General features: G+C 37.9%; 1 protein-coding gene across 1 annotated transcript; it reads right to left on the reverse strand.

Annotated features, from left to right (window-relative positions):
* Positions 1-27647, reverse strand: HNRNPLL (heterogeneous nuclear ribonucleoprotein L like; the record flags this gene model as incomplete). Its single annotated transcript, XM_080342808.1, is given in 14 exon segments — positions 1-122; positions 1771-1869; positions 1988-2045; positions 2900-3101; positions 3488-3609; positions 3770-3987; positions 5626-5697; positions 9664-9736; positions 9825-9910; positions 12219-12222; positions 12225-12317; positions 16633-16870; positions 18138-18256; positions 27453-27647. Coding segments are annotated over 14 exon segments (1635 nt in total). The 3' UTR covers positions 1-66.

Here is a 27647-nt window from a genome sequence, read left to right on the forward strand (position 1 = left end):
AACAAAATGTAGTTTTTAAACTTGCAAATCAAGGTGAACGTAGCTCTTAACATGCTGTTCTCTTCTCTATAAATGGGATGAAGTAGAGAAGCAAAGCTTCAAGGTATAAGGGTTGGAGCCATCTGTCAGAAGACAAGATGTAACATAGTCAGGTTGTTTTACTGAGCATACCTCTCCTGCTGACCAAGATCCCCCTGCATCATCTGCCAAGTTTACCAGTTCTGTAGATTTAATGCTTGCAACTCTCTGGCTACCCCCACCCCCACCAGTGGCCCACAGACACAAGATGACCTGTGAGTGTTATTGATAGTCCACTACCACGTTTTAGACATAAAACCAAAGTGATGGATCTGGTCGCAAGGGAATGTAGATAGAATTCAAAATGTACTATATACAAGAAAGACTTTACCATTTTTGCTGCCCCACTTCATGCTGAGCTATTTATAATAGTAGTATTTAATGGGTAATTTCAAAGACAAAAGGCATAGATATTTAAGGAAATCAAGACTGCGGCATTTCTATCAGAGACAGTGGCACTGGACAGTATTTAGATGTGTTTGACTGAGAAAACCACAGCAAGATGTCCAGCACACCCTTCAAGAAAGCAAAGCATAACACACTCCCCGCTATCTGAAAATGCTGCCAAGACGCACGGATGGCAGCAAATGTTTGCTTCTCAGGTAATGGAAAATACGTCATCTAGGTTCAGCCCACCTCAGCCAATCTTATTACAGCAAGTTTTAACCAGCAGTCCTTGTTTAAAAATACTCTTTTCCTGCAATACCTATATTTGATTTTGGTTTGCCTTTTTCATGTTGAAAAGCGTAAGTTCTTCTGCTGTTTTCATGTCTCCAAACTGAAGTAAGTATGAAATTAGTGAACACTATGTTGTCACCAGTATCTTAAAAATATTCTGCTCCTAAAGTAATCTCAGTCCATTCTTCAGAAAGTGGGCAAAAGCAGTGGGGAAGGGAGGAGGGATGGGAAAGATTTAAACTATTAACGCTTGACAGAAAGACAAATTCATAATAGTTTGGAGAAGGTAGTCTCAAATAATATTAGACACTGGGCTGGATTCAAAGTTATGTCTATGAACAACCAGAATAATTCCATTTAAAGCCAGTAAACTATCTTAATTGTCCAGTGCAGATCTGGCTCATTTGTACTTGTTCAGCAGGTGAACTCCCCACTCCATTCTTACTAGTTTGGAGCTAACTGAGCTTGGCCTCACAAGTTCTGATTTGAAAGAGAACCCACTACAGGAGGAGTTAATTCAGAGCAGTAAGCTGTGTAACTTAAAGAATCTTCTGCTCAGATATTGCAGATTTCTATGCAATTATTGTGAAAGATATAAAAAAGATTCAGTAAGCCATTATCTGTTAGGATTGGTTTTGATAACAGTAGATTTTCATGTTTTCCCTTCCTGACTTCCTTTTATCCCAAACCAATTATTTTTTCTATCCTTCCGTAACTTCCTAGTTATAGAGCACATTTTGAGTTCTATAGGTTGACTCAAAACACTAATATAGAACTAATGGAAGCTAAACGAGATTAAATACTGTAATGTATATAGTATTTGTATACTATAATATATATGGTACACTATATGTGTGTATATATATATAAAATACAACATATATAAACATAATAAGAACACTGTTTTTAGCTGCAGGCTGAGATGCTGAAGCCTCATCTTTTACAAAGACGTTACCAACATTAAAGAAAATAAGAAAAAGTATTAAAGCAGTTAGAGCATTAAAATTGACTTACTTGGGACTCTTATCTGGTAGTGATTAAGTACTGTGAGAGCTTCCACTGCATCTGTCTTACATTCCCATTCCAAGAGACCAGACAGTGTTTTGGCAGAAGCTGTCAAAATGAGAAATAAAAAAAGGGAAGGAGGTGATCAATAATGTCTCCTGACACTGCATGTTCTTATCAAAGCTGGAATTCAAATAACTCTCCAAACAAGTCAAAGTTTACTTACGTTTTGGATCAAACACTTTGTATTTAATAAAGCTGAGAACTTCATGATCCTCACATAACTGTCACAAAAATAAAATAAGAGGTAAAACTCCAATAAAAATGCACATAAACACACTAGCAAAAATTCCAAGTTCCTGGAAGAGACACACAAAAAAGAAATTCTGACTCTTTAAGATAGCATCCAAGAATTTATGGCAAATCATTATTTTTAAAATATGTTTAGATTGGTAACTCTTTAGAATATAGTATGTAGAGTATTCTATATTCTATATATTTATTCTATAGTATGCAAAACAAGGCTCCTATATCTGTGCTTTCCCATGATGAATACGATTTTATAGGCACAAAAATTGTTAGAGTACTGATATCACTACTACCTCAAACATCACATATAAATAAAAACAAGTAGTTCTTTTTGACATTACCACTTCAATACAGTGGCTCAGAAGTTGTATATCCAAGCACACCACTCATGAACCAGAGATAACTTTCAGACAAAGCTTGGAAAAAAATATAACTCACTGAACCATCATCAGTTTTACAAACACCTCCACCTGAGAGCCTCAGCATTGTTCAGGACTCAACTGTGCAAGTGAATTGTAGTCAACTGTCCCTGTACTTGGCTTTGTGAGAGTCTTTTCCCCTTCCTCAAAAAAACCCCTACATTAAGCTTCTCAACTTCATTTCCAAGACTTTGTTTCTCATGTATATTTTTTTAAATGGAGAAAATAATGCCAGAATTGTGAAAATACAGCAGCTTCTGTATAGAGAGGCTACAAACATTTTTTAAATCAGTTCTCTTTCCAGCCGCTATGCTGTGACTATCCCAGCTATTCCTTTTTAAACATAGCACAGTGCAAAGCTTGGATAGAGCCCCAAAGCACAGCATGTCACAGTAATTTCAACTGCCTACCTTTACAAAAGTTTCTTCAGTTACACACAGGGGAACATTATAATAATGCAACACACAAGAAGGCGGTTGGATGATGTTCTTAGATGCTTGGCCAGCACTGGTGAAGCGATTATTCTTACTCATTGCAAAATCCTTGTAACTACTCGTGCCATCCTCCAGTTCAAATATCTGGCTTGGAACTACTGAATGCTGCTTGGAAACGCTGTGATTTAAGGATATATACAGTTAAAGACTTGCACACTTTTCACACAGATTATTGATCTAACCAGAAGAGAGCTGACATTTCTCTACAACAACTTGAAACAGAAGGAGAACATAATAGGTTGGATTTGACACCCTCCTTAAGAAAAAGAAAAGTAGAAAGGATGGATAAGACACATTAAGGAGTACAATTTATGAGCAGCCTACGTATTGCCCATATGCTTTATTAATATAAGCAAAAGAATAATAAATAAAATTTAAATAGTAATAAACCAATAATAGTTACAAATTGGAAATAATTCAAATAATAACAATGGGATTTTGACCATTTGCAGCCTCATTCTATTTGCCCACTAGTAGACTATTAATCTGATAAAACGTATTTACCAGACATTAAGTCTCTTTCCAAATAACTTGACATTGTTGAGATGTGTGACAGCTCTTTCCACAGCATACTCATCACCCATTTCGACCAGTGCAGTGCCTGGAATAGTCTTCATAAATTTTACCTAAGATAGATAAGGGAAGAAATTAAATTGCAACAAACAGTTACAACTAAGAGTTTTGTAAGTTGTTAGGAAATACTTTTAGACCATCTCAGCTAGGCTTTTTCCAAAACAACTAAAATGGCTATAGTAATTGCTAAGTTTCTAATAAATTATGCCTTACCTTCTCAATGTTTCCATACAAGCAGAACAGGTTGAAGACCCTTGAACAGTTCATCTTTAGCTGATGCAACCCACTAACCATGACAACTGACCCAGAAGGATTTCCACCATGCATGTAAGAGGAGGATGCCTGGGGCAATGGATAAGCAACAAGTTCTGGAGTGTCCCGAGATCCCATTCGGTAGCGGCTTGGCAAGGGCAACAAAGGACCATGCGACCCTAAGGAGATGAAAGACGATGCTTTCATATTGTAAACAAGTTTCACTACTTAATCATGCATTAAAGCCCACACACACAACACGTCTTTAAAGGAGGATGAGAGAACAACGTTACAGCAGTTTCCTTTAATTCTTTCTCTAATTAAAAAAGAAAAAGAGAGACCTTTTCTATTCCCTTTAATATTCCAAGTCTCTTCTTACATTACCAGACAAGAAGGAAGGAGCTGTTTCATGGTATTGTATTTATACACAAGTGAAAAAAGCTATTTCAGTAATTATCTTACTGATGGCTTGAATTACAGGTTATATTCCTTCAAAATTACCAGTTTTATTAGAAGTAGTATCTACCCTGCACCATACAAAATACTTGAACACAAATCTATCAGAAGAAATATTTAAAATAAACCTTCAGTAATTTTGCCATGTCTACTTATAGAGCTACTTGACATCAAGAAAGAATATTACAAAGTATGGAAAACAAACCAAAAGAAGTGAACTTTTAGCCAGGAGAGGAGATGACAGAGACAAAAGATTAAGTCAGAAGGCTGCCTTTCTATAAATGGCTCACTTGGAAGAAACAGGAATACTTAAAATCCTGCTTTAATGCAAGATGAAGCTGTCCTGCTGTCCATTACAGGGGAAGTGAAAGTTTAATTGAAATTAACTTTTTTTTTTTTTTTTTTTAAATGAAGAGGCATTGCTAGTATGTAATACTTCTGCTCATAGAAAACATCAGTATTACAGACCAAGGAGGGGAGAAATTCACATGAACCAAGTATAAAAGGAACCTTCTGTTCTTTTTCCCCTAGCAAAAAACAGTAGTGAGAGGGATGCAGTGGTGGAGGAGGAGACAGCCATGTGACTTAAGGTATCAAGGTATATCAGAAGAATGAAAAAAGAACATCAGTGAATACAAGGTGGAACCTGGAAATTCTGGAGATGTGAAGAACCTTTGGAAAGAGTAGATTAAAGGTCAACCTAAAATATTATCAATACATTTGCAAAGAAAAAGGCCAGACAAATCACATTGCCATTTGACAGTTAAAAGAGTCATATCTAACTGGGGACATCAGTTTCTTAGCCCTGAGGTCTTGGTCCAACACATGGAAGTGACAGCAGATGTTCATTTATGGACAGTGCCAGTAACAACCTCAGCACTCTATAGCAGTAATCTAAAACAACATTCTTACACCGTCACATATCTATAGCTTTTCAGAATTAGCTAAATGAGAAGAAACACAAACCCCACAATTCACAGCTTTGCATGCAAGAACATCAAAGAGCTCTGTGTTGCATCAAACCATTGATCAAGCTATACTGCCATTTTCTAGAAGAAAACTGCCTTCCCAGTACAGAGACCACTTTTCACCCACTGGTAGGGTGATGGCAACTAAAAGGGAACATTCCTCCAAGGAATACATTTGCAGGGCTGGATGCTCTCCCTGAAATGTAGAGGCACAGCAACAAAAGCATACAGATTTCAGTGAATCACCAGCATTTTCAGATGTAGACTGATAGCACTGCACATACAGCACAATCTGGACTACTTGTCGAGGTCCCCAGTTAAGCATTGATTGAATATTTACAATTCCACATAACACAAAGAAATTGTAATGACCTGTCATCCTATGTTACTTACCATAACCATCATGTCTAAAAGATGATGGGTGCTCTCCCAAAATAGCTTGTCTCTGTCGGCCCTTCCCTCTGTCTAACATGCAGGAAGGGAAAGAAAAGAGTTTAGTATGGACAAGTATGCACCTGATTTCTCCAGTTAAGACATAAAGCTTCTAGTTAAGAAGCAAAAAAAGTAATTTGAATATTTGTTAATTTTATAAACAATTTCTCATTCATCATACTTCTAAAACCACAAGCTGTAGCCCTGGGACACCAAAATTAAGAGACTGCCATCTGTGTAACAAATTGCACTTAAGTTGATTCGGGGCAGTGGCCAATGAGATGAAGACATTTAAGATTTATGGAAATATCCAATAGTTTTCCTAAACAGACACCACACATTAGTATAGATAACACCATACAGCAGGATTTACCTATGTGTCTCTTAAAACAAATTTGAAATGCAGTACTTTTGAAAAACAGTACCTGAATCATAATATTAGCTTCAACAGCAACACATTTTCAAAGTGGGCTTCTTTCAAGAAGTTTCAGCATAAGCCAACAACAACCTGTATTACATGGTTTCATAATCAGTAAACAGAGAGCATTACATATGTGTACATATATATTTACAGAACACCTACTGATTTATGAGCATGCTGAAAGGATTGTACATTATTGCATTAACAGCAGCACATAACAGTTCAACTGAAGAAAAACATCACTGAATAATGCACTTAATCAACGGTCAATCCTTTAAGAAAACCCAGTTCTCTAGGCTATAAAGTTAAGCAAGGGGTCTACATTACTGGAGGAAAGCAGCACATCATAGCCAAAGCTGTATTGTCTGATCAGATCTGTGCTGCATGACAAAGAAAATCTAAACTTCCAAATTTGTTTGTGGTAAGCAACAACTGATTTCTTACAATTAAAACAACCACATTCAAAAGACGGGGCAAGACATTTATCAGTTTATAAAAGTTTCCAGTAAATTTAGGTATGACTGCTGAAAATGGAAACTCCAGTCTGATGCAGCTGGAGGTATTTCCCCTGCAAAACAGGTGCTATTAGCATTACGCAACACAACAGTGGGAGATGAAAACACATGTGCCCTTTCTGCTCAGGATTTTGAGGACAGATTCCATATCAGATATTTACTTTGGCAATGAAGCCTGAAGAGACAGAAGTGTTGAATGCCTTCAACTATATAGGAGAAATATTATTTTTGTCAAGTTTTGTTTTTCCATTGCCTTTTCAGGGTAACAGCCCTGCTTCTTGGCTCTAGAAAGCAAATGGGCAGTCATATGAAGTATTTTGACCATTTAAACTGTATGCAGTAATCCTCTTTCAGAAAAAAATAAAGATTATAATTCCAGTCTATGGAGCTAAACACTTTGAAACTGCACACAGTAATATAGTAAAGGACCATGTTCTTCAAATAAAGAATTCTGGGAGAACAGTTTGACAAATGTTTCCTCCTCGTGATGGTGTAGTCCACTGTTCTCTCCTTGCCTCATACTTGTTCCTTACTTGAACAAAGTCCCTCAGTTGTGCAAGTACAAATTACTTGTGCAAACAAGCATTGAAACATGAGAACTGACCTATGTTAAAAATAATTCTGAAAGGAATTGTTCTTTATAATCTAGTTTAAGTTTGGAGTTTGTTGAGTTTTTGGTGTTATTTTTAAATCAGGTCCTTGAGTCACTGTGTATGCTGGTATTACCACAGAAATAAATGCCCCAAACTACAGTTTGAACTTTCTGGCTAAAACCATGTAGAATACTAAGTCAGGTGGATTTTTTTTTTTTCATTTCAATCTAATGCAATATGGGTTCATAGCAGCAGGCACTTGCTAGGAAATTTATTTATATGGAGAAATACTATGGGGAAGTCTATAACTTAACAGTTATTTGAAAAACAATAATTAGCAAAATGAATTTCCTTCTTAAGATTTGAGGAGGAAAGGGTGAAGGAAATTCTGAAAGCATGTATTAACATGCCTTTCCTGAAAATTTAATTCCTTTGGGTTAAGATCTTGTTTGTTGCAGTCACACCGCTACTGTTCAGGTCACAGTAAGTTCAAAATGCAAACAACATTGCTGCAAGAGTAAGCTGAAACACAAGTATGAAAACTCTTAGAAAAAAAGAAAATTCCTGGATTACTTTATGGGCAAAATTGCTCTAGATGCCTACTTTCTCAAGTACATTTCCATGTTCATTCAAAAATTTATATTCCCATTTGCTAGCTAAGTAGATCTGGGTCACAGTAAATAAAAAATTGTGCTATATACTATATAGCATAGTACATGCATCTATAATACAAGGCTAATTATTTTCTTCTCATGTGTAGCAGAGTGATCTATAGAAAACAGAGACCAGCTGTCAATGTAACAAAAGGAAAACAAAAGAGTAGAATGAGAGTTCTTGAGAAAGAGCAAGCCGTACCTATCCTAAGTTTTTCATTTTCCACTGTTTTCTCTAGCTTGGGGAACATTTAGTTCATACTGTCATATCTGCAGACCAATTACATCACGTAATTAGATGCACAATGTTACAAGTCAGCCACCAAACACTGCAATGATCAAGAGATATGAGGATCAAATTAATCCTTCAGATTTTTCAAATTCAAACTTTCATATTTTTTTCTTGCCCTGGAGTTTCTACAAAATCTTTTTTTTAACTGAGGAATTTGAGAAAAAATTGAATCCCTATACAAAGTCATAATCTCTAATTAGCAACCAATACTGTAGCTCCCTTGTTAACCTTTTACAAGAACTTGATTTTGAAAATTCAAGCCCTAAGTTTTCAGTTGTACAACAGTTTTTACAAGCTCAGGGTCTCTACAGAATTACTTTGAAAGTGCATATCATTTGAGACAGTCAAAGTCCTCGTTCTCATATAGTCTTTGATAAGCAGATACTCTGTCTTGGACACATTGTCTTCACTTCTCTAACTTAACATTGCATACATTATTGTACATAAGTTAACTGAACACTGCACTCAATAGTTACAATTTATTTTTGAAGAAACACTTTACAGCAGTTAAGCTAAACAGCAGTTTATCTTTACATATGTAGTCATAGTTTCAACTGACTTGAGTTAAACTGGTAATTTTAACATCTGAGTACTTAAGAAACAGTATGCCTGTAGCAATTATGAATCTCCCTATTTTAATAGTTAAATATAACTGAGGGGACCTATCTGATATTGCACTGCTCAGTTTCAACTATCTAAAGATAAGGATTAAATTTCCCTACTACTAGACAATATTTACATTGTTAAGACTGAATCCAACTCTCACATACAGGTAGTACAACATAAATGGTATCAACAAGAAAGGCTCTTAATTTTGGACGTTCTCAATTTTTCAGTTGTAATTTTATGTAAGACCAGTATACATACAAACTTGAACAGAATGGGTACAGTCTATCACGTGATTCATCTCACACACAACTGAAGTACTGAAAGTGTCCTCCTTTAAAAACTTGTGGTGGTGGTGCATGCAGTATGCAGACAAGGTGAATTGCAAGTCTGAGTTTTTTCAGAGTTTGTTTTTTTCTGTTGGTTTGTTTTGGGTTTGGTTTTTTTTTGTTTGTTTGGGTTGGTTTGGTTTTTTTTTTTTGGCTGATGCCGATGTGGTGCATGATGAAGTGTAGAGTCAGCCTGCTGAAGTCCTCTATCCTTCTTAATGCCTTGTCCAACATAAGGGAAAAAAAAAAAAAAAAAAAGAGTCCGAAGGAGAAGCAGTGTGCAAGTTTGTAGTTTGTAAGGAATAGTCTGTACCAGGTTTCCTCTCCTCCAAAGAGAGAGAGCTGCTTGGAGAAATGCAAGTCCTTGAGAACTGCGAAGGTGCTTGCAGGTGTGGGCTCCTTGTTGAGCTCAGAGGCTCAGAACACGGCTGTAGGGGGCACTAGGGCTCAAGGTTAATGTCCTGGTGTGAGCACAGTCTCCAGCAGCACTGGCTTGCTTTGACATGACTACTGCCATACAGCCTGACCATCTATAAAGGATTGGCATTAGTGTAGGCAAACATCTACAGCGATAACATAAGAAAACCTACCTCGTCGGCCCAGATATGGTTTAGTGTAGTCCCAACTATCGTTGTCGTTTCTGATGACATTAAGTCGAGTTGGCTGTTCAAATAAAGTAAAAGTGAAAAAGGTTAAGTATTGATTATATATATTCTTCTAGTAAAATTAAAGGAGAAGGTCCAAGCATTACCCTTGCATATTCAATTTTTAGCGTACAGCATCCTGCATAGATATCTGCTCCATTGAGTGCAGCCTTTGCCTTCTGGGCACAAAACACTGATTCAAACATACACATCATGTTAAGGAATTTTTTTTTTTTTTTCCCCCCAGGTGTCTCATTCACATCCCTTTCTTCTGATATGGCTTTATTTTTGTAGCCTGCAGATATTTCGGTTTTTTATACCGTACAAGAAGTCTACAGATACATTAATATAAAATTACCAACAATTAAATATGGGTTAAACTTCTGTTAAGCATCTGGTTTTGAGATATATGCAGCACATCACGAGACCATTCATATATCAGTAAATTCCTCAGTGTGGATTATATAGAAGGGCAAGCTTTGTTTATGCTCTGAGCTTACACCATTTGGAAGGGCATATTCTGGTGGGTTTAGTAATTTTCATCAGAGGACACAGAAAGTTACCAGCAAGCCTAGAGAATATTTTAACTGAAAGTTTCAAGGGAAAGTTCAAGCTGCATCAGAGCTTGGGGGCAAGAAGGTGTGAATTAAGACAGTGCATCCCTCCTCACAGCTATCGTTAGCTCAGAACTTGTGGGAAGGGAGAACACGAGGTCAGTAGTTAATTTACAGTGAAAAGAACTAAGAAGAGCCTGTTAGCCAAATAAAACCACAGAATCGAGAGATATTTTGAATGAAAAAATAATCACGTTGTATCAAAAAATACAACAAGCAGATTGCTTTCAATCCACTGCTCAAGGCAGATGCACATGCCAGGCTCTAACACGTTGGTTATTTCTTATCCTCTACATGTTCCAAGATTGGTTCTGTGACTAGCAGAAAAACATACCTGAGCCTTGGCACAGGGCAATCCATGACCTCATACATACTCAATAACATACAGTGTCAGAAAGCCTGAAACTCACAGCAGACCAGACATTTTGCACCGTCCTTCAATATAATAATGACATTTGATGTAATAAGCGACATTCTGGAAGTATTCTGTGTCAATACCATATCAATTGTGTTTTACCACATTCCCGCAACTTCTTCCAGGGTGAAGTAGATTCACTGTGGATTTTAAGAGTGAGAAAAGTTAGGCTTCCCAGACCTCTAAGAAATTACTTGGCACTGGCTAGAACTGTGGGAGCATACCTGCAAAAGTAATGGGTACTGCAATTAGCATTGAAATTTGAGAAAATTTTTGAACTTTTCATATAAGACTTGTCTTGAAACTCACTCCCCACGCCAGGCAAACTGTTCACCTATGTTGCTGCATTACTTTGCTCACATTTGCGAGTTTTCTTTCAACTGCTGGTTGTTTTTGTTTTTAATAAAAGGCACGTAGCAGGATTTAATTCAAAGGACAGACATATGGTACTTCCAGAGCATGTGCAAGATCCTCCCCACAACTTCCCTAATCTGTCACAAGATGCATAATAACCCCCAACTGTACAAGTCATCTGATCCAGACACCACCACTTACCACAAACTCAGCACACTATCGCAGTAAGTCAAACTACTATTAGGACACACAGTTTAAGTCTTCTACATCAAAAAACAGAAATTAGCTAGCTTTTATGGAAGTCAGGGTATTTCTTTTTGCCTGGCAAATCATTGATGCTGCCACTGGTTAAATAATGCTACAGAAGTAACCCACGAATAAAGTTATTAAAGTGGGGAAATCACAAAAGAATTTCTGAGATTTTGATACCATTTTCTCTAGATAACTGCTCAAAAATTGAGGGTAATCAGTCGCTAGAAAGAAGGCTATCAAATTTTATAAAGTAAGGGGTAATCTTATCAGACTTTGGACTTTGCAAACCGCAGTCACATATTAATAACTCTGAACGTTCACCTCATGCTACGAATCTAGTAGCTATGAATATAGTAAACAGTAGGATAACAGAGCAGGGATTTTTGTCAACACATGATAAACGAGTCAAGGAGGCCTAAGTTGGTCTCACGCTTCAACGAAGTCAGAATAGTAAGACAAGCAGTATATATTAGAACTATTTTAGAAGAGTCTGAAGAAGTCAAACCGTACCTCTGCAATCCCTTACCCATTTCTTGAGTGTCAACACAGGCAGAAGCCACAAAACTTTTGTGTACAATGCACTGTCAAATCTATGACATATTTCACATCTGCAAATTATTAGCCTTAGGGTCGCCTATGAACATGGTTATCAAGACCATTGTTGACAATGTCATTTTCCTACAAAGGTGAAATATATATGTGCTATTTTGTCTTATACACATATAGAAGTTAGAAATTACTGTTTTTAGAATTCTACCTAAGACATAATTTGGTCTCAAAATTACAGGGTATTTTTCTGACATTCTCATGTTGAATCTCATCTGCAGTCAGGAACCTACAGAAAAAAAAAAAAAAAAAAATCACACTCAAAAAGGATATTCAACCATAGCTTGTATTCCATTTCTCTTGAATATAACGATGCGCTGAACTTTTCCAACAGGGTTGCACACAGTATACAATACATCCTAAAGGAGAAAAAATATTTTTAGTCAGATATGAAATTTCAAACACCTTAGGTTCACAGAATATTTCCTTGTATTGGCATTTAATGCGAAAGAGCAAAGAAAAGGCGTGTTAACTTTTCATTTATAATTTTCCCTATTGAGTTTATACATTCATGATTAGCAGTTTTATGGATCAATATAGCACAGGCAGCCAAATCTGAAAAACAGGAAATAAATAATTTAAGTACTCATGCAAACATTAGTATCTTCAACTGTTTGAAAATCCAGAAATTGCATCCATGTCTCAAGCTGTGCTCCCTTTAAGCATGCGCTGCAGTAGTTTCACCAAAGCAGAGATAGACAAAACGTCACTATAGTTATAGCACATTTCATTTCATAAGACTCTAGCAGCTAACGGTTTTTTTAACTGTTCATGTTCATTTTCAGAAGAGTAACCTGGAGTAGTCCACGATGTAAGCTTAGGTGGCTATCAAAGGGAGAATGCCGATCATATTCACCCAAACTGAAGACACTGCAAGTGGTTGCTGTGCTTTTTCCACTTAAGGCAGAGAAAACTTCTGACAGGGAACATCGGATTCATGCAAACTAATTTTTAATGCTCTGCTTTCACCAGCATTATCTATATTACAAGGAACCAATAAAATCCAGGACCATTTCCAGTGCTGCAGGGGAACCAAACAGTGCGAAAAGTTTGCCTTACTGCGCATCAGGCCACACTAATGATGTGATGCTGGGGGTATCTCAAATAACAGTCCATTACATATAACAATTCAAACATCATGTTACCAGAAATAAGTCTCCAGCATGAATCTGGCCAAGAAAAAAGAGTTTAGATTGCTTATACACCCATACTTGGAATTCTAAAGACTCAGGCTTGAGAACCTGAACAAACAGGAACTGTGATTTCTTGAAACAATTCACTTGTTAGATCATGTTCAAACAGCTGAAAGGTAACCCTAGCAGGCAAAGGAACTGACATCTCAGTGAAGCACTCTACCACAATTTATTTCCCTTCTTGAGAGGGGAAACGAAATTTATTATTATGTTCTGCAGAATAACAGAGTAATTGGGAGGCAAAGCAGTGAGGGGCATGCTGGATTTCTAAAAACAAAACAAACACAAGCCCACATACCCCCCTCTTACAACAAAAAACTAGAAAAAGAGGATGTCTTAATGTTGGCTACAGCTGCAGTGGTGTAACTCCTGGCTTATATGAAGTACCATAACCTTTAATATATGGGCATATTACCAGTAAAAAACAAAAACAAGAAAAAGCACCCAAACACAACAACAACAAATAAACAAACAAAACACCTAAAACAAAAAACCAACAAAACAAAAACCAAACAACAAAACAACAACAACAAAACCAACCAACCAACCAACCAAAACTTTGTCCATGCTCAGAGGCCTTGCTCCAGACACTCCAGTGAGTGTTTTGTATAAGTAAATGAAGCAAGCAGAGAAGACTGTCAAGTTTTTCAGAAGATGGACAGACATTTTTAGAAATAATTCAAGCAGCCTGAACCCCTAAAAATAAACAATTATGAGATTGGTTATAGGTATGTTTTCTATGCACACTCAAAAACAGCTGCCCTCCATCTCCTTTTGTTTGGGACACAAGTATCCTGAAAATTTTCCAGTTCCACAAGACATAAATTTTCAGGCATACAACTTTCTTTTACAATTTGTCTCTAAAAAGATTTATTCACAGCCACTTAATTTAAAGCAAAACAAACAAACAAACAAAAAAACCAACAAAACAAAACAAAACCCCACACACACACAAAGAAAAACCAACCTATCTTTCAAAATGTAAGCTCTACTCAAAATGCTATCAGTGTCATTAGCCAGCAGGCATACACGCAGCTTGGTTTTTGACTACCAAATCAGTCAAGTGATGCACAAGATACAGTAACATGGGCTATTTTGAATAAAAATTAACACTAGCATTATATACATACTAGAATACCATGAAAAAGAAGGTACAGCAACCTAATCTCAACAGAAGTTGGTAATTAAGTTTAAAACATTTCAGTTGCCAAGGCATATCACACCACCCTCATGCATGTACAGAAGGTTTAGATTCTAAACTTTAGAAGGTGAGACCTAAGAGGCAACAGCAGCAGTAAGTATAGCTGAACAGACTAACAACTGCAGCAGCAGTGGTCACTTTGAGAAGCTCTATGGGGACAGACAAATTTGTGTGCTCTTACAAACAAACCCCTAATAAAGTGCTGCCCACAGATAAGGAAACTGGGAAACAAAACTTGAAAGACCTCTGTATGACACCTTAGGCAAAACTTTTTCAAAACACCAGCCTCCCCAATACAAAGGGGTGGAAAGTAATTAAGAATTAAATACAGTTAACTTGCCCTTCTTGCCCTTTACTGTCACATCTCTCTGAAAAAAAATCTGCTAGGAAAGAAGCAGGTCACAATTGTAGTGGAGAAAATAAACTGTAGCAAAATTGTACAACAACTTTGCCTCATCCACAAGATGCCCTTAAGCAGACCAATTTATCTGAAAAAAATGTATCCCGTTTTGAAGTTCTTAAGAACTATGGAACAGTTTATTGCAGTTATTCAGACTTGCCACTTAAAACTGTTGCAATTTTTCATCTATTTTGTTGATCTGTAGTTCAGATTTAAGGAAAGAAAAATGTTGAAGAGGAAGAGGTGGTGTCAGGCTTTTTATGTTGTTTTTAATATGCAGATTTTGCTTGAGACATTCTTAAGTTAACTGTTTCTTTAACCTGTTGGGGAAGTGCAAATTTTTTATTTTTCTCATCACATTTCTACCTGTTAGGGGTACAACTGGTCTTCCCAGTTGCTATGATTCTACTAGTCTACACTATCTTCAATGAGCTCTGATGCTCTCAAGTAATTTCAGAAATCTGTCTGCTTCTAATGCTCATTGGGATATGCTAAACTAACAGCTGGAGGCATCAGGAAGGAAGGGGGGGGGTGGTGGTGGGGTGTGTGTTTGTTTTAAAAAAGGAGCTACTGTGCTGGAGGCTTGATCCTCAGAATTTCCATGAAATGTTCCTCACCCAGAACAATGCTTCTGCTACCAAGTTTCCCCAAGCCTCTACGTTCAATTCAGATGCTTATGCAAGCTAAATTTAAAATGCAGGAATTAAACATAGTTTCCAAAATTTGTGTTATAGTCACATGCAAAGAATTCTTTAACTTAGTGGATTTGTTCACATGGCTCAAAGCAGGTTCATTCTTAAACACTGATGAAAAAGCAACTCATACCTTGCCATGCTTTTCTATAAAGAAAACTGACAGGAGAAAGAAAATTCATCATCCACTAATGAAGCAACAGGCAAAAACCTACCAATATTCATAATACAGTGAAGGAAAAAGCATGATACGGAAATGACTGCTTGAAGTAATTTCAGGAATATTAAGTTTCAATCAATTTGCTAACACAATATACAGCACATTAAACAAAACTTAATGCTTGCATTAAGTTACATGGTTCCACACAACCCAAAGACTTAGATTGGTCCATACTATCCTATGTATTTCCCTAAGAACCAGTAACTTATGCTTGCACCACAGTATTACAAGTCTGCTTAAAGCAGAGTTTTAAATTTTTTCCTGAAATCTTTCTGTGCAATTCAACGTGTTCTATAAAATCTCTCTGAAAAAAATGTAAGTATTCAATGCATGAGAAAATATGCATTCTTAAATACTAGCAAAAAATATCCATACCATTAAAAAAATGCATGTGTGCCATAAATATATGGCAATAAATTAGCATGCAACTGTATATATGGTATGACTAGAAATACTGAAAAGAAAAATGTATCAGACCAAATAAAAGTGAGGAAGATTCCATCAGACTGGAGATGATAATCAACAAGTGGTTTCAACTTTCCACAAAGGAAATATCTAAGAATGCAGAACTGCAATAAAATAACCCCTCCCACTAGAAAAATTACTTGCTATTTAAACATGCATTACTCAGAGTATAAAAGCTAAATGACATTCCTCATGCTCTGGCAACACATTTGGAAATACTTCAGAAGCATGTAGCAACTTAAAACATTTCAAAATCCTGACCACTGAAGTCTTCAAATATTTTGCAAAATATCTGTACAAGATGAATCATCTTGAAAAAGCTTTTTTTTTTTTTTTCCAGAATATGCATGTTACTTGACAGTGTAAAGCTTTGGTAAGTGAATTTAATTTCCTGACTGAAATTAACGATTTTAACAAATAATACACAATGGAAATAATGTAACAGAGATTGCCGTTCCCTGCCTTTTATTATTATATTAAAGAAAAAAAAAGAAGAAACATACCACTGTAATTGGGTAGAGAGGATTCTGAATTGACAACAGGAGAACTTTATTTCCACCCGACGGGTCATCAGTGTTCCCTGGCCGAGTAATCCTCTTACTTGTTGAGTAGTTGAAAAAGGCTTGCTGTCCAGCAATGTATACAGGTTCATCGGCTGCAAACGTTACACATTTCTTTGCACTTTCTACGTTTTCAAATTCCACCAGAGCCTGGCGCTTAAATGGCATCATCATGACATAGCTGGTGAGAGAAACATTACAGTAAGTTTTCCTATATGCTTACTCAAACTCTGAAGTCCCATAACTCTCATATGTGATACGTTTTTTCTAAGCAATTCCTAGCAAAGACATAAAAGGAAGGTAGGTCTCCCTACTCATGCTTCTCAAACCTGGTCAACACACTTCTAAAGCATTTGCAGCAAAACAAAGAAATGCAGCTATAAGATAAGTAAGTAATAAGCAGATGTTTTCTTGAAAAAGTTTGATGCATAAAAACATTCATTCAATGCAATAAACAGTTAATAATTTACTAACTTACTACAACTACCATTAGTATTAAAAAACTTGCTAAAGTCATTTATGAGGTAAAGGATCCAAGTAAATGCAAATAATAAAACACATTCAAAATTGCTACAAAATTTGCTGTTGCTAAGAAACTTAAAATACCATTCTGACACAAAACTACTTTAGAGGACTTAATTATTCTAGTTAACCAAATTAAGGCACAGACAAATTCAAGAAGCTTTGTCAGCTGATTAAGTTTTTGAAAACTAAAACTCTGAGGCTAAAATGTACTTATTTGTATGTCTGAACAAGCTTACGTGCACTCCATTCATTCATTTAAAGATACTGGTACAAGTATAATTCAATTATTTGAATATTAAGGCAGTGAAGAATACTATTGTACTATTAACAAAACCCTATGTGACTTCAATACATGCATTTCCTTGAAAAATAATGCCAGTTTCCAGAAAGCAGCACTCAAACCTCAGCATAAGCTGGCTCTACCCATTCACCTTTACTATTTTGTTCACAAATGATGACTCTTCAGGCTGTATGACATTTGAAGGGACTTTCTCTGAATAACCACCTCATTCTGAAGGCCCTGCCATATCACAAGCACTCTTCCCACAGGAAACCATAGGAAAAAGCATCACCTGTGTTGTGGCCCATTCTTATTTTTGATATATTCACTCTTATCAAAACAACCACCTTTGTGTTTTTCTGCAATTTAGTCTAGCTACAGCTCACATTAAGACCAGGACTAGCTGTGCTACTGCAGTCTGCCAGCAGACAACAGGGCATGTAGACAGTATAACTCTGGTTGACCAGACTTGTCATATACAGAAACACAGAATCTTCACACAGCTAGAAAAATCTTTATGTTTTTCTGTTAACTAAGTTCCAGATTTCAAATGGCTATTATAATGTATTTAAAGAGGTCCAAGAGACTTTTAAATAATGCTCCCAGCTTGTCCAGAAATCTGACTTTATACTGTTTGACATACCATATGGTTCCAAACTTTTCAAGAGCTTCCACAAGATCTGCTTCCACAACTGATTCACACAGCCCTCGGACATGGACAACAGGAGAAACAGAGACTTTGTGATGACTTCCTCCGGCATCCTAGCAATGAAATGACATTTTAAAATTCAACACAGAACAAGGAATATTGCTATCACAAACTAAAATTAAATATTTGGCAGACACTACACTGGGTCCAGAAGCAGCCATTTAAATGTACAATCCAAGTATATTTTAAGTAATTTAACTTTTCTTTACAGATTGCTGAGTTCAGTTGCTGAAGTCTACTTAAAACGACATGTTTTGCAGATTTAATTAATATATTGGAACTGGCCAGATTTTTCTACTATAAAATAAAGTCTATTTAACACTTGATTGAATTGCAAGAGGTCTTCCACCCTATCCATTAAAAGCATAAAAAAAACCCTGGACATGCACAACAGCTAAAATATTTCTGACACTTTCCTTGTTTGTTTATGCCAATATTGGTTTGAGACAGGCTGGGGGGATAAAGAGGCAGGAACAAACACAGGCCATCAGTATTCTTTTCCTAACACATGCAGAGCTGTGCCCCACAATGCAAGAAAATGCCAGCTCTGTACCATATACGAAATAAACCCAACTTCCCTTCTAATTCTGAACACTCTTCATACACATTTTTAAAAACTCACAATTTCTGTGCATATGGGTATGCTTTCTCTTCTCGCCCCAATGTCGACTACCATCAACAGATTCAGCTGTCATACATTAACACGCACAGTTCCCACCATGAGCATTTTTCAGAGGTATTGAGACTTCAGACAGTCTCAGTTCTGTGTTACTGAAGAATCTGAGCTGGAATCAGCTCATCTTTCCATGCAAAGTCTAAAGTAGGGCTGAAATTTACATTATATATTCCAAAACATGGAGGTTAAATAAAATAAATAAATAAATAAACATGCAAATAAATAAATAAATAAAAATAATGTAACAAACCAACAATGAGAAATAACCAAAGAAAGCATAGAGATAACAAAGGACATACTAAAATATACTGTCATTGCCAGCACTCAAATTTCATACATATAACTGCAGTGTAAAGTCGATGTATTCAAATTTAGCAACTACATCAATGTGTTTGATCTAAAAGATCAAGTCTTGTTGATTTTTCACTTTTTCGTAAAAAGCAGTATAGCATGTTCCAGAACCAGAGAGAGGTTCTCATCTGCAGCACAAAAGAGTATTCAGCTCCAGTAATCAAATAACCACAATGATTGCTACTACTGCTACGAACATTCCGCTCTTCCCTGTTTAACTATAGATTCAAGTAAAAAACACATTCCAGATAACTTTTAAGTGAGCCTTGCACATTTAATTCCTGTGTTCTATACAAAGCTCTCCCAGAACAATTACATATATTTTTCTTTAAACTGAGGATTTGACCATTCTGTTTGAACCAAAGGCCAGCACTCCAGATACCATCAGACATCAGAACACTCTGCTGTGTAATTTTTTTAAGCTTAGCTTATGTTTTATCCATTTGCAGTATGAAAGTATTGTAAGTGGGAACACACTTATTTGAATAAGAGCTGCAAGAACTGTGAGAAAACATCACTAGTGATATTTGCATAAGATAACATATATCCTGAATTAATCAGATAAGATGTACAGCAGTAGCAGTGATCAAAGTCGTCATAAAAGATTAATACGTTGAACTGCAAATACTTAGGCAATAGCAGAAGGAACAGAACTACACAGAGGTTTTCATTTTCTTTACCTGCACACATACATTTCAAAGCTGAAAGAAGCACCTAAGGAAACTGAAAATAATTAGCTTTTTTCCCTGCAAAGTCTACTACTCTAAGGTGTTAAGATAGCATGCAACTTTTTTTATAGTCTGCAGAACAATCAGAAGTTATTAAATCAATTATTCACTGTGCTGCACACCTTACTATATTAAGATCCAAGTTAATGCGACGGGTATGCATTTTCTCTTCTTTAATGCATTTAAGAAATCTCACCTGAAAATATTTCTGTCTCATCAGATGGCAAATATAAGCAATGATTTTCTCACTGAAGCAAAGATTCACTACGAAGAGCTACCTTACTTAATTAGCAAGTCAAGCTTTTCAGAGAGTGGATCATAACAGAACAGTATTTTTCCGTTCCCAGTTCAGTCTTCTATTATAGTTTCAGTTGATGTTTCTTTGTCAAGCATATTCCTTTTTATCTTTATTTATTAGCCATCCATTTAAGCTTGTCTACTGAAGATCTAAATCTTTTTCTCTCAAAAATTAAGACTTTTGTACTTGCATCTTCAAATCCCTTACACCCAACTTACATGTACCTATACAGGTGTCAGCACTTCTGCAGCTGGAATTATTCTTGGATCCATCAGCAAATACAAATTTTGCTCTGTTTTGTAGTTAAAGGAACACTTGGCTTTCCAAGCCAAATTTCCTTCTCCCATAACACCATATAGAAAGCATCCTTTAGTAGGGTGTTGTACAGTAGGAGGTTCAATAAGAACCAAAAGTTATAATACCTCTGTTATTGTAGTAACTTGCACAGAAGCTCAAGCAGCATGGAGTTAAAAACAACCACCACCAAAAATAAACAAACAAACAAAAAAAACCACACAACATCAACCCAAAACAAACAACCCCCAAAGAGTGAGATCTCAGTCACTTGCCATGAAATTAAGGACTTACCTACACAGCATTTCAGAAACTAATTTATACAGATAAAACCATTAAGCAGATGGCCTCTGCTTTACTCAAAATAGTTTCAAACCAGCAACAGTAAAGAGCAGCATAAGAACCAAGCGTAAGCCAGTCCTGAGTCAGGAAGCCACAAACTAACATTACAGAGCATATTGGTGAAGACATCAACATGTGCCGCTGTGGCAGGTGCACTCGACTCCCCCCAGCCAAACCAGCAGCAGTTTGGTCCAGGCTCCAGAGGAGGGAAGCGCCTGAGCCACAGCTAGGCCAAGAACTCCTTCCAGGAGACCCATCGGGAAGCAGAACGGCACACTGAACAGTGGTGACTTGTGGGTGCAGGGAGTCCCATGCATACTTTTCCTACTGTATGCAATTTGACTATGTGTCAACCACTTCATTCTATAAATATGACAGCCTGGATGAGCCCGCTTTTGAGCTCTCCCTAAATAAGTGAGCTGTATGGCAATGGTTTTACTACTCACAGGTCAGCGGACAAGTCAAATTCAAGTTCAATATTAGTCATTTAGCTTAGGTAGATGCACACCAAATGTAATGGGTTATTTAGAGATATAAGGTTGCATGGTTTTTAATATACTCTTTGACTCATGTTACTTAGTAGACTAGATTTGCTAAAATTTTAAGCTCATATTTGCCAAAAGCAACTGCAGACTACACTAAACGCCTGCAAGATAAAGTCTAGCTTGCATTTTGCTGGGAAAAATGGAACTGACTGGGAAAACAACAATCCAAGGCTAACACAGCGACATCACAGACATCTGCGAAGTGAGATCTATTTTGCACTTGGCTGAGAAGAAAGGACTTATCCAGACAAAACGGCACCTTCAAGGATATGGACCAAAGTCAGTATCTACAACTGAACAAAACAAAGGCTCACGTGGAGTCAGGGAAAAAGGTTCCAATGGGGAGCAAAGGACCTGGTGTAAAAATTTTGCTATTGGACTGGATCTTGATGTGAATGATCTGTAAAGATGCAAAAAAGTTTGTAGTTTTCTATGCTCGGGTGGACCTCTGCACAGGTACCCAGCTTGAGCCACCCCTTCTGCTATTTTACTCCATTACATTTTTTATTTTTTGAGAATCTTGTCTCCTGGAAGTCTGCTCTGCATATGGTCATAAGGCCTCACCTGAAAGTTTGCTGCTGGAGTTCTAAAATACAGACTCCAGAGCAAACGGTTATCAGGGAAAGAGGAATCCTGACAGTTTGTACCGCGACAGATACTGGCCTCACGTGAAAGTTTGTCTCTGGAGCTCCAAGACACAGCCCCCTGGAGCGAACGGTTATCAGGGAGGGAAGATGCCTGAAAGTTTGCTTCGTGAATGGGTACAGGCATCTGGAGAGAAGGTAAGCAGCATTTGGCTTGGCATATTTCACCCATGTGGTAAATAATAGAGTGAACATGCCACCGAACCCTTTTAAGTCACGCTTCTCTTTAAGAAATCTAAACATTGTTCTGCAGCAAGCCGAACCCTAAAATCACTCCCCCATGACAGCCACAGGCATATGTTTGAGTGCAAAAAGTCTTCATGAAGGGCAGACTTAAATATTATCATCAAACAAGTTTTGCAGCTACCAAGCTGCAGTATGAAGCCTTGATTTCCTCTAAAAGAAATAAAACCACAAGACCACATGAAAAATCAAATGTGTCTGTAAGTGTTAAGCACCTTCACAGCTAACATCAGAACTCATACAAACCACTGCACTGATGCCATAAATTCTTCCCAGAGACAAAAAATATAGAGTTTTGACCAAGATCTCGTGGTCACTGTATCTTGAAAACTACACACAGACAAAGGTTACATCAAAGCATCCACTCACATACAGACTAACCACCACCAGTATTTATCTGCTTATGAAGGAGTCTTTCAGTAACTCCAACTCCCACTATATGGCACAAAAACCACATGCAAAACTCCAACACAACATTTGCACTCCTCCAAAGCCAGAACAGACTAGCTGACATTACTGCTGTACCCATTAGTATATATGACTATATATGAAGAGCTTTTGAAAGCTCAATAACAATTTCTTGAAGAATCATTAGCTGGACAGAAAATGCAATTATTAAATAGACAATGGAAACAGACTTCCTTTCTAAGTGCTCAAGACCAGTAACAAGGACAGAAATATCTCCCTCAAGAAAGAAGCTAGGAACATAAAAACATTTAACACTGACAACAAGCTTCTGTAGAGAGCTGAAGCATGAAGGGAAGTGCTGACATAACCAAGCAGATGAAACACAAACAAGATATTTCATATACATAAGACAGCAACAGAAGCAGCTTCAAAGCATTCAAAGCTGTAGCATTTTAACTTCCGTTCTTTGGTGACCTACATAGTCCTAGACAACACTTTAAATATATCACTGGTTTCTTGCTAACAAATTACAATTTGCCATTCTGAAAAGGAAAAAAAGTCATCATAGGCTCTAGGATGATGTGTCTCTTGCTCACCAATTCCAGATTGGAGAATTTGTCACCATTTGCACATAAATGTGTCCTTTATCCTTTCTCCAGACACCTTCCAGTTCTTGGTTCTATTAGTTTGCACTGCCTTTTTTGGACCATCTGCTCCTTTGACATTTCTCTGCTTACTTCCTCCATTGTGCTTCTTATGCAAAAGGATGGCATTCTTCCTTCATATTCTCTCCACTAGGTACCTAAATAAACTGTTATTTCTCACCATCAGGATTATCTTATTCACTCTCAAATTTTCCTCTCGCCGCATCCCTCTTAAATGCTCTGAAATTGCTTTCGTAAATACAACAGAACTGGGGTGGGGAGGAAGCCCCAAAAGGTTGCTTATTAGGTATGTAAGTGCCCAAAACTTCATTAATGCCTAACAATGGACTGATCTGCATCCAACTGCCCTGCATGATTGTCACGGGTAGCTAAAACTACCACACTATAAAGGCAAAGTGGAAGTACACAACGCATTCCCCAATTATCTCAGCTCTGCCCAATAGGGATGGTCTGATAAGGGAGGTCTTTCATAAGCAGATATATCGCATTTCCTGCACACTCTTCAACTGTTAGTTGTACTACAGGATGATGGCATTAACCTAAAGCTGTTTGCTCTGACATACATCACCCTTGCTGATCATACCTGCCTGACTTGAGCAGTCCTGTCTCTTCCCCACAGAGGTACAGGAGACACCTCTCCGTGCCACTTGCAATGCCTGTAGCTTTGCAGTGACAACAGTTACTTCCAGTACACAGTGAAGTATGACAGTGTCTCAGAACCATGCAAACAAGACAAAGTTAATGTTACACAGCAGTATGAGAATATGCCAGTTTTCTATATCTTGGGGTTTTTTGTTACTGGTTGGCTGGTTGGGGAGCTAGAGAGGGCTAGGCAGGAGAAGGGCGTTAAGGTTAATCACACTCCATATTCTAAAAAGCTACGTGGCAAGTTAGTTTTGGTTTGGATGTAGAACTTGGGCTATTGTTTCTCTTTTTAAACATACCTCTTCCTAGCACTGTCTACCACTGTGTCTTTTCAATTAATACAACCGCTACAGAACAGAATACCTTCGCTCTGGCCTCTTCTGCTAATTCTGAATCTGCCATGAAGCGGTCAGGCAGTTGGCCTAGATGATCATTGCAACTGAACTAGTCTATTCTATTTTCCTCTCAGCTTAGCACAATCTGAATATCCTTTAAAAAAATAAACAAGAAAAAAAACAACATGCCAAAACAAAACCCCAAACAACACACAGCATTATCAGGAGATTCAATCTGAGATTCTAGAAGAACTAGCCTGAAGGTAACAGTTACTTTTTCTGAGGGAGAGTAAAGGAGGGAGGATGATTTACACTGACACCATAACCCGTTTCTAGGGTGCACTTCATTGAAGAAATGGATATATGAACAAGTCAATGCAAAATAGGTGAAGATCTGAACTCAGTGCCATCTCACTACTGTAACTGCAACTGTCTGTAAAGACATGAAGCAACTGCGTTGCGCAGTGAGCTGATTTCCATTTACCACAAAGCAAGAACACTGCACATAGGAAGTTACAGCAGAGTAGCTGAGAAGCTGCAAATTCACATCCCTATCTTACCTTGTGGCAGCTTGTAATTATGTTTGTGTATTTAGATACCACATCTCACTTCCCTAACTGTAAGAACGGGGATAATCGATCTCATATACAGACTCCTAGGCACTCATTTGGAAAAAAACAAAACAAAACAGAACACAAACAAACAAAAAACAAACAAACAAACAAAAATACACCAAACACCACACTTAGAGGCATGAAATGAAACAATTCCAGAGAAATGGGAAAAATGCCACAACAACAAATATAGCCCAGCAGGGAGACCCCACCAACACACTTGCAGGGTCCTACCACAAAAGAGCTTTTACACAAAGAGACTATATAATCCATAGGAGTGTACAGTTTACAGATATTCTAGAATGCATGTTAAGGAAAAAAAAAAAAAAAACAACACAACAGTGAGGCTACCAGACTCCTACCACTCTTTTTACCCTAGTCGTTCATTTTCCCATTTCTCTTTCTAATTCCCCATAATTCCTCCTACTTCATCCTCACTTATTCTTTTCCTGCTCTTTTCTAAGCAACCCAAGACACTTAAACTTCTTCCCTCCTCTTAGCCCACTTTCTTCTTATACGTCATTGCCCTACGCCACATACAACTTTCGTAAGTTGATTTGTTTCTCTCCAGGGAAATGTTCTAAGGTACATCCACAGAATAAATAACTTTCCTGCACAGTTTTTTAATCTATTAGAGAAAAAAAAAATCTCATATTACCTAAGTCTAATGAATAGATGATGACATTTTGCTATTAAAAGCCCCACATAAAATTACTAACAAAAGCACTCAGTCGTTCCTTTTTTACATGTCCACTTGGTGTTACGACTTATTCTTAAGAAACTAATTTGATCTCTATTATCAAGACAACTTCTGCCTCTCCAATAGCGGACCTGTGACTACAGCTTTGTCAATAAATCATCGGAGTCAGTGACCATGCAGCTCCTTGAGGCACACTGAACTGGACACAACAAGCTGGCTAGATATTCCCCATGTTTTTGACTTGCTACACATTTGTTTGTTTCTTGGCTCAGGAGACTCAGCACATGCCATTCTTGAAATCCAAAATGTAAAGTTACAGATATTACTTCACATTCTCCTTACCTAAAGAGGCAGAGCAGTGTGTCCTGCAAAGTAACTGTGATAAACTTATATACTGAGGTCAACATGAAGATTGTCAGAGCCAGAACCCAGAATGAAAAAAAAAAAGAAAAAAGAACTAGCTGATTTCATAAAATACTGCAGAAAGGAGGAAAGACAAGAGCAGTTTTCTGTTGCTACTTGAAAGACTGCATGATGTCCAGCTCTCCTACCTGAGAAAATTTCAAGATAACTTAAACAAGCATACAGATTTCATTCAGAATTGGCCTTTAAAACAAAGCATATTGCTAAGTCTTGACTGTGACAGAGATGATACTCTGTCACGAGAAACCATAGAATTAAAATAGTTCTCTCCCGAGATCTATCTTTGTTGCAGTTTATCAGGGGACGCTTGTACTAATTTAGCAGGTATCCTCTCCATCAAGAGGTTTAATTGGTGGAGAGATTGTAACAGCAAATGCTCTCTCATTAACTTATCCCAGTGCTAAGCAAGTTCATTTTAACAAATCATGAAACAGAGGTATTCTAAATTTCAAGGTCTGCTGTTAAATCAATGTTTTCTCAATCTTGCTTTTTCAAGTAAAAAATAGAGCCATCAAGAAGAAAAATGGTTACAATCAGCTGAACAATTAGTTGGCTAAGAAATCAAACAACAGACACCGAAGGACTGTTGACCCAAATTTATGGGTCAAGCACTATCCTGATACTTAGATACAAATTAATGAAGAATAAAAGGTAAGCACTAAAACATTTAGTGAACGAGCACGCATTGTTTGTGAGGGAGAAAGCAGAAATACAAGTGAATTTAAAAAGGAAGTAATCATTTATGATCAGCCTTATCACCCTACACTGCCAGACACAAAGGCAGAACAGAAGGATGAAAGAAACCCTCTGCCTTGCTTTCTTCCCCCGCTCTACGTTTCTATAGCTACACTCAGCAACAGGGCAAGCACAAAAACTTGCAGTGGTAACATCTCAAAAGGCAACAAGCTGCCCACGGAACAGAGACAACGTCGGAACTGCAAAATCCAAATCACGTATAGCCAGCCAGCTGCAAACTCAGTCCCTTTCCCCGGTCGACCACGGTGAGAAACAACCAGCCGCACAGCCCGCGGCGGGGAGCAGGGAAAGGACAGGACCCGGCCTGGCTCCCTCCCCGCCTTTCCTGACCCCGGGGGCTAGGGGAGATCGCACCCCCCACCGGAAGCCCCTCTATGCTCGGGGGAGAAGGTCAGTGGGCTCCAGCATCGGGAAGGCCGCGGGGCCAGGACTCCCGCCACCCGCGCCGGGCAAAGACAGGAGGGGGAGGGTCCCGATCTAGCCCCGCGGGAGGGGGCGGGGCGAGTGACTCGCAGGCCCCCTGCCCCTCGCCAACATCCAGACGGGAGGCGCCCCCACCCCAGCGGCCGCCGCGTCCCTCACCCCGCCCGAGAAGGCCCCTCCACGCGGCGGAGGTGGATGGTCCCGTCGGCTCTCGCTCTCCTCCGCGCCGCTGTACTCGATCTCGCCTTCCTCGGCAGCGGCGCTGGGCTTCAGCCGCTTGGCCTGGCTCTCGTAAGCGCCGTCCTCCTCCTCCTCTTCCTCTTCGTACCGCTCTCCAGACGACGGCGACGACAT

Source organism: Nesoenas mayeri (genome assembly GCF_963082525.1).
Source record: "Nesoenas mayeri genome assembly, chromosome: 3".
Taxonomy (NCBI): Eukaryota; Metazoa; Chordata; class Aves; order Columbiformes; family Columbidae; genus Nesoenas; species Nesoenas mayeri.